Raw genomic sequence first — 8,614 nt, forward strand, 5'->3', positions numbered from 1 at the left:
GCGTCGCGGTCGTCCGCGCGCGTCCGTTTCACCCCAAACCGAGCGCAAGTTTGGGCCGGGGATGGGTCGAAAACGAACGAAATCCGGACATTTGTCCGTTTGCTCCCGTACGCTGGGCCGCCTCTTCTGTCCCTTTTACGGACGGAGCCTTAGGTTGGCACGGTGGAGTTGGCCTAAGAAAGACATCTAGACTACTGAACGCATGTAGAAACAAGGTCCCAAGGTTCCCCTCCCTCTCTTCGCCGCCAGACCAGCCACTCTTGGTGTGCGAACCCCGCTGTCCGGGACGCCTGCTCCCTCCTCTCGCTAGTCGCCTCTGGTGGCTAGGGTTCCACTGGGTTGGGGAACTCTAGCAATTTGCTCTTTTTTAATTAATGTGCCTCTTGCAACGATCGACCTTTGCTGACACACCTTTATTAATTCGACCGAAAGGTAAAGGTACGCGTAGTTAGTGGTGTATTATTTTATTCACCCTCACCCGCCATATGCCAGTTGCGTACAGTACAATAGTAACAAGCCTTGAAGCGAGCTTCCTCCTTCAACACACCACATCACTTTCCTTTCTCTCAGATCCAGAAATCTCAGATCGTAGCCAGAAAGCAATGGAGGCTGCTCTCGTGACCGTTGGCATGGGGGTGATGAAGCCGCTCCTGTCCAAGCTCTACAAGGTGCTGAAGGAAGAGAACAGCAAGCTCAAGGGCGTGCGCCGTCAGGTCGAAGGCACAAAAGATGAGATGAGCAGCATGGAGGCGGCACTGGAGGCCCTAGCTGACGCCGAGCAGCTCGACCCTGAGATGAGATCTTGGAGGGACGATGTCCGTGAGCTGTCCTATGATATGGAGGACTGCGTAGATGACTTCATGTCTCGTGCTGACCACAAGCATGATGAGCCTATGGGCTTCAAGTGGTTCTTTGACAAGCTGAAGAAGCTCAAACCTCGCCATGAGATTGCCGGCGAGATCAAAAAGCTCAAGGCCCGGGCTATTGAGGCAAGCAAGAGGCACAAGAGGTATAAAATTTACCCCCCATCACCTGACTCTACCACCTGTGACATTGATCCCAGGCAGCACGCGCTTTACGTGGACGTCGGCATCAACGATCCTAAGGAGCATATCATTGAGTGGTTCAAGAATGAAGGTTCTTCTACGCAGCTTCGGGTGGTATCAATTGTTGGCCTCGGTGGTCTTGGTAAGACCACACTCGCAAGAGCGGTCTATGGATCTATCGAAACCCAATTCACGTGTACAGCTTTCGTGTCAGTTTCTCGAAAGCCTAACATCAAAAATGTTCTAAGAGACATTGCTGAAAGAGTGGGGATCGAGGAAAATACTTCCAATGATAATGTGCAACGACTTACTGATAGACTGAGAAAGCACCTCCAAAACGAAAAGTAAGCCCTTACCACAATACCATATAGTACCTGTGTATTTCTTTCTGCAAAATCTTCGACTTGAGATAGGTCGCCTTGCATAGGTATATGACAACACTTAGGAAGTGCTTTGGCAATCAATCCATTGGTGGAATATCACGTTGGACCTCTCGCTGAACCGCTCCCGCGAGCGTCACGGGGCCCTTGATCTGCCGCCGGCAAACTCCTCCCCTCCAGCCTCTCCTCCCCCTCGCTGCTGCCAGAGGGCGTCTGCCGGGCGAAGCCCGTGCGACGCGAGCGGCGGCGGGGCCTTTCCTTCCCTCCCCTGTTCGAGGCTGCGGCGGCGCGGGTCAGCCGCTCATGGGGGCGCGGAGCTCGGCGGGGACGTTGGGCTTGGACGGCTGTTAGGCTGGGAGTGGGGGTGCGCCGCTGCGTCGTTGGTGGCGGGGTGTTGGTCGGGCTCCTCCCCGATCTGGATCTCGATCTATGGCGGCGGCGCGGCTGGTGTTGGCGGTGGTGGTCCCGCCCGCTGGTGGGTGTGTCTTGTGGGGGCTGGTCGCGGCTGTGCGTCGGTGCCATCCCTCCTTGACCTTGTGGCTCGCCGTGGCGGACCCTGTTCGGCCCCTTCTGGGTCAAGTCGGGGGCTTTCGGCCGCGGGCTTGGCGGCGCGGCAACTAGTCCGAGTTCCGGCGGCGCGCTCGTGTGGTGACGCAGCGGCGGTGTTGGCTGGTAGTGGTGCGGAGGCTGCGCGGGCCTGTGTCGCGGCTTTGGTGCAGGCGGCGGCCATGGTGGCTGGTGGTGCGGGGGCGTGCTCGATCGGCGGCTCCGACGCTTGGAGATCGCCGGTCGGCGTGGGTTGGGCAGTGGCCCGGGGTGGCTGCTGCTCCGGCAGTGGATGGCTCCACGGCGGGTTGGCAAGTCGGCTACGGCAGCGGCTGGCTTGTCCCGGCGTCGGCTCGTCCGTAGGCCGCTTGTGTCGGCCTTCAATCTACCTCCTCATCGCCCGAGCGCTATTTCCATTGAAGTGATGGCCCTCTCCCAGTTGTGGCCCATCGTTAGTCTCGCGCTAGGGCAGCAGGACCGCGCCCGTCTCGTGCCCGGCAGCAGGACCCCGATGCAACATGACGAGTCGATGGAAGCTAGTTTGCCATGGGGTCAACTCGTCTTTTCGGTTGGGGTAGCGGCGAGTATCGTGTGGGATGGTGTCAAGGTCTTGGATGTTGGGGCGGCGGCCCTGGTGGTGGTCGTGTGGTGCTCATGGCCAGAGCCCGCCGCTTGGTGCTGCTCAGCGGCCATGGCCGTGTGGGCGGCGTGGTAGCCGGGGTGTGGTGTTCGGTGGCGGTGAGTGTTGGCCGAGGTGAAAGCCTGCTCTATCTTCGAACGGACCGGCGGCGGCGGTGCTCGTTCCCTTCTTAAAGACGTCGTCGCGGCTCTCATTGCTCGTCGTGTGGCTCCAGGGGAAACTCTGATCCTCGGATCGGGCGGCGGCAGCGCTCCGTGTCGTAACCTTCCTGAAGGTATCGTCTTGGAGCTCACAGTTCGTCGTATGTGGCTTCATTTCTTCGCGGTGGCGTGGTCACTGTTGGATTCCCCGGTTGCTCTTGTAGTGCTAGGGTCGTGTTGCTGCGCTCAGGGCCAATGTATCCTGCCTTGGGTGTGTGTGTTGTGGTGACGTGCGTTTATATCGGGTTGTTGTCGGTCATCAATCCATTGGTGACTACCTCCAATATTTGGCAACTCTTGCCACCCTTTCTGGCTAACGACACACAAGAATGGGAAGTTAAACTTTGAATGATCATAAATCCATTCTCTAGCACTATATTTGTTTGAGAGAATGTCGTTAGTAACTAAGTTGATTTTGGTGATTAAGTCATAGTTAAACTAATGAGGAAGTGGCAGTATGTTCAATGGCCGATCTTTGGGCGGGATGGTAACAACTCAACTATGATAGGTTAGAATTATTTATGGGTTAGGATCCTCTGCAGTAGCCCATCATGCAGTACGGTCACTGCCGTGTGGACCCAGCCCCACATGTCATCCGCACTACAGCACCATACAGTACTGCAGAGGATCTCAACCCATTATTTATATACCTATTATTTGGACTGGCAAAAAAATAATTATCCGCACAAATTTTGGCAGCACGATTGTACCAAAGCTTGTGCATATACCATCGCTTCTTACAATTTTGTGCAATCAACTAAGCATGAGTGTTTCAGTTACTGTCCGAACTATTAGTACTTATGTGGGATTTAAGTTATTTGTTTTTGTTGTTTATTTGATCATTTTGAAGTTAGGTGAGTTAATTATATCTATTTTAAGTTTGGTTCTTAGCGACGTGGTCTTAACAAATGTACTACTTGATTTAGGAACTAAGTTTGGTTCACAATTGAATGGCCGAAGATAATATTAGAATGCTAACAAAAATGACGTACTGTTTAGTGAATAGACAATAATTAGGAACGAGCCAAAATCATATTGTTTCCTCTGTACAGAAAGCTACTCCCTCTGTCCCATCATGTAAGACGATTTTTGACTCTAGTGTAGAGTAAAAAAACGTCTTACATTACGGGACAGAGGGAGTAGCAGTCATTCTCTGATCTTCCGTGAGATTTTATTAATAGCTAGCCATAGTGAATGATACTGCATGCTGCAAGATATTCTAACATTATATGCCTTCAACATTCAATCATCTTTGTTAAAATCATATTCCAGGTACCTTGTTGTAATTGATGATTTATGGAGCACAAAAGCATGGAAAACAATCAGGGATGCCTTACCGGATAATGATCACAGAAGCAGAATTATCACATCAACACGCAACCATACAGTTGCCTCATGTTGTTGTTTACAAGGCGATTATATTTATAAGATGAAACCCCTCAGTTTTTCTGAGTCCAGAAAGTTATTTCTTGAAAGAGCATTTGGTTCTGAGGATTTATGCTACCCTCATCTGAAAGAAGTATGTAACAAGATATTGGAAAAATGTGCGGGCTTGCCGTTGGCTATTATTTCCATATCTAGTTTGCTGGCAGATGAACCTGCAAGAGAAGAATGGGACAGGGCGCTAGCTGCTATGGGTTCTTCACTTGCAGTGGAAGCTGGCGACATGACAAAGATATTATCACTGAGTTATTTTGATCTTCCTCACCCTATGAGAACTTGTTTGTTGTATTTGAGTGCATACCCAGAAGATCGTGTTATCGAGAAATGGAGTTTGATACAAAAATGGATCGCTGAAGGATTCATCCATGAACGACAAGGGTGGAGTACATATCAAGTAGGCGAGTATTATTTTAATGAATTGATCAATAGAAACTTGATCAAACCAGCTAATTTAGAGGACAAGGAGGAGTATGGTCAGGTGTTGGCATGCCAAGTTCATGACATCATTCTTGATTTCATCACATGCAAGGCCAAAGAAGAGAACTTCATGACATCATTTGGTGATGCGGAGCAGGGGAAGACACACAGGGTTCGAAGGCTCTCCCTAGTGAGCCGCAGTAATGATGAAATGGCTACCGTGTCAGGGGATCTCTCCCATAATCGATCACTTGCTATGTTTGGGTATTTACCGCAGCATTCTGCGTCTGATTTTCCAGCTCTTGGTTTGTTGGATTTCCCTGCTCTTTGTGTGTTAGACCTAGGAGAATGTGAGGATTTAGAAAACTTTCATCTGGGAAATGTTGAAAAGTTACTTCTTCTCAAGTACTTGCGTCTGGGATCACGTTCAGATTCAATTACTGAGCTTCCAGAAGGAATTGGGAAACTCAAGTACTTAGAAACACTGGACATGCGTCGTCTCCGAGTTGGAAAACTGCCGTCAACTATGACAAGGCTTCAAAGGTTGGTCCGTCTGTATGGTGGCTTCGGACCTACTTGGTTATGGAATGGAACAATTGGACAGCTGCAGAGCTTAGAAGAGCTAACAGATGTGGAGATCTTGGAAACCGAGGTAGGGAAGTTTCTGCAAGAACTCAGTCAGCTAACCAAGCTAAGGACGTTGAGTGTATGTGTGCAAAGGACGAAAAAGGAGGACGCTGCAAGGTTTGCAGGAACATTAATATCTTCGCACAATATTCATCATCTATCTATCAGACAGGACCATCTGAATGGAATCCTGTTAGGACAGTGTAGATACCCTGCTACATTTGGTGCATTCCGGCAGACAAGGTACGGTAACTTCTACATTGATCCGGAACTCCTGTCACTGGAATCATGGTGCCCTTCTAATCCTAGTGCATTCCGGAAGATGTGCATCCCTGACTATTACATTGACAAGGTTCCAAATTGGATGAGCTTGCTTGTAAATCTCCGTGGATTAGAGCTTTGTGTGTGCCGTATTGGACCAGAAGACGTGGCGATCCTTGGAGGAATACCTGCTTTGGGTTTTCTGAAACTGGAGACTTTTTATGGCAGAAATGGAAGGATCCTTGTCCGTGGGTTCAGAAGTTTGAAATATTTCAAGTTGATCGTCAAGTATTGTGGGACTGCAGTGGAGTTTCAAGAGGGATCAATGGCTAAGCTCGAGGTCCTCGAGCTTGATATCAAGGCGCATGAGGTGACGTGCGTGAATTATGCTTCTGATTTCGGCATCCAGCACCTCTCCGCCCTCACCAAGGTGGATCTCACTATTTTTGGCTACAGTGGCTTTACGGATGAAATTCGCAGACTTATCAAAACTGCTCTTGGGAAACTTGGCAACCGTCCCACTCTCTCATATTTTGATGTGGCAGATTTATGTGATCATTTTGAGACGGCCGTAAGTCACCTGTCGGAACTGCTTGCCCTGATTCTTTTACACTGTATTTGTTCCATCCATCTCGCATATTATTGGCCAGCCATTTACTTTAGTGATAACTTCTTGTCTCTATGTTGTTTCGGGCTTAATTTGTTTTCATTTAATTTATTTTGTTTGGGCAGTTCAAACAAATTGCGGAAGATGCCCCGTCTTCCTTTTTTGATCGGATACTCCAATATATTAATGAAGATGCTCTGTCGCGCTTGAGGGTGCTGGTAAGTTTTCTTCACCTCCCAAAACCGTGCATGACGTTTCCTCTCATTCGTAGTAACACTCGGAGACGAATAAATAGGAACAAAAGGTGCAACGGGCCCATCACGAGGGCAGCGCTTATGTGCTCTTCCGGAGGGTTCAGATACTGGAGAAGGTGGTTCCGGAAGCGTGTCCACAGTATTGCCTCGGTTTGTTTGTTGCTGTGGAGTTGAAACTGCGGCGGCGGGGCCCCGTGGTATACGATGACTGGCTGCAGGTGGCCTGTTCGACGATCATCCATGGCGCCTACTGTGCCTGGTTTTGTTCTTCAGAGTTCTCTATCAGAGTCAGAGTTGCGCTGCCTGGCCGCAGGTGGCTGAGTTTTAGCACAGATTTTCATACAGCTTCACGCGTCTGCTACGGTGTTGGTTGAGTCGACGTTCGCCTATAGCGAAGTCGGAGTCATTTGCTCAGAGTGTAGGGAGGGCAACGACGCCTCTAAGGGAAGAGTGATGACAATGACATCTATGTGCTGTCTTGCCGAGGCCCTCTTTGGTAGGGTGTGCGTGGGTTTCTTATGTGTGTCGCTCAGCGGTCGTGATGGTTTTCATCCGGTTCTTCATAATTAACTGGGCAATCTGGTTTCCACTCGATTTTTCTTAATTAACTGAGCAACTCTTTTCTTCTTAATGAATGCAGGATAACTGCCATTTCGAAAGAAAAAAAATAAGACAACCTTACGCCAGGTCATCAGTACAGTACAAATTGAAATAATGACTGTCAATAATTAGCCAAAAGGCCTCCTGGACAAAGGAGAAAGGATAAAAAAAACATAATAGTCTTCTTACACTGTATTTCCGGCTTAACTTTTGTCAGGTTGCACACAAATAAATTACCGACGTAATTTTACATTGTGTGAGAGAGACCAATTTCTTTCGTTTTCTCTTCCGGTGGTTTGCAACAGTGGATCGTGGGGCTGGGCACGATGGCTTTCTTACATTTGCCTCAGTTTCTTACCTTCTGCCCAGGTTTCTTACGACCGTGGGGTGTGATGGCTGGGGTGAAGAATAAGCATTCTTCAATGTACTATCTAATCTAAGATGCAGACTACTCCCAGAAAAAAACTGTAAGAATATAGAGATGAAGCACACAAGCACGCAATGGCACAAACTGGGCCCATCATGTGAGTAACTCGCAATAATACATCAGCAACAAAAATTAGAAAAATTATTTCAACTTTGTAACTGAATTGTTCTGATGATCACCCGCTGTTGTGATTTGCGACAACCAATGTCCTGCCTATGTTGGTACATCTTGCGCGAAGCACCAATTATGCACATTGCTTCCTTTTCTGGGCCTACAGGGTCAAACAAGGCATTTGTAAGTTTCATACACATTGTCCAATGCATATCACAAAATTATTATGTGTATCACAACACATATGCAAACTATATATTAAAAGAAACTAGATGGAATTCCAAAAACGGATTTCTTTGTTCCTTTACCACGAAAGATATGAAATGTATTTGGCAAATACAGTGAAAACTGAAGAACCAAATCGGTTGCAACGAAAAGTCGTTTTTTTCGAATCTTCATTTTCAGTACCTCTTGAAGTTTTCGGAACACCGATGCCTCCATATCACTGAATCCAGTTCCATCAACGTTGCTTGCCCTCGGTTCAGATGTTGGAGCTGCGAATGCTGGTGACCCAACCAATTCTTCGATGGGAGCAACCATTAATGGGACTGGGAAGACGTTGTACACAGAATGGTTCTTCAGTGCTGTTTGCTGTTAAAATATCAACAAGAACCGTTTAGGTTAGCTGCATAACTAAAATATATGATCAAATTTAAGACAAACAATACAGCTTGGTAAAGTTCCACAACATGGACAAGTAATGACATCAGTATTGAAGCATAAATAGAGCAGGCAAGCAACATGTCATCTGTGAATAATTATTGAACATAGGCATGAGGACATAGTGAAAAATCTTAAGAACTCCTAACTTCCTGCAGATTAAAGAGCAGCTCATTATCCTGTGCCAGTTCGAGATCTACCATTTTGAGTACAAATTTCTTATGGACTCTTATCTTGCTGTGGATTAAAACAAACTCATTATCCTGTGCTAGTTCAACATCTATGATTTTGAGTAGAAATTTTGTATGGACACCTATCTTTCCGTGGGTTAAAACGAAATCATTTTCCTGTGCCAGTTCAAGATATAGTTTTGTTCCCCGGGACAGTTAAGGTGG

General features: G+C 47.9%; 2 protein-coding genes across 2 annotated transcripts in view; one reads left to right on the top strand and one right to left on the bottom strand.

The window, feature by feature from the left end:
* Window positions 1-581: 581 nt before the first annotated feature.
* LOC119288000 (disease resistance protein RGA5-like) lies at window positions 582-6,903 on the top strand. Its single transcript, XM_037567621.1, has 4 exons — window positions 582-1,390; window positions 4,085-6,131; window positions 6,293-6,385; window positions 6,463-6,903. Exons 1-4 carry the CDS (start codon window positions 603-605, stop codon window positions 6,793-6,795), a joined length of 3,261 nt encoding a protein of 1,086 aa, XP_037423518.1. The 5' UTR covers window positions 582-602; the 3' UTR covers window positions 6,796-6,903.
* Window positions 6,904-7,523: 620 nt separating this feature from the next.
* The window catches only part of LOC119288003 (dnaJ homolog subfamily C member 17-like), a 3,600-nt gene continuing 2,509 nt past the window's right edge, over window positions 7,524-8,614 (bottom strand). Inside the window, exons 3-4 of the mRNA XM_037567622.1 lie at window positions 7,968-8,150; window positions 7,524-7,719 (exon numbers count right to left, since the gene is read on the bottom strand). Coding sequence (XP_037423519.1) covers window positions 7,693-7,719; window positions 7,968-8,150 — 210 coding nt within the window. The 3' untranslated portion in view covers window positions 7,524-7,692. The remainder of the gene's footprint in view (window positions 7,720-7,967; window positions 8,151-8,614) is intronic.

The sequence above is a fragment of the Triticum dicoccoides genome, chromosome 4A, assembly GCF_002162155.2.
Source record: "Triticum dicoccoides isolate Atlit2015 ecotype Zavitan chromosome 4A, WEW_v2.0, whole genome shotgun sequence".
In the NCBI taxonomy this organism is placed as follows: domain Eukaryota; kingdom Viridiplantae; phylum Streptophyta; class Magnoliopsida; order Poales; family Poaceae; genus Triticum; species Triticum dicoccoides.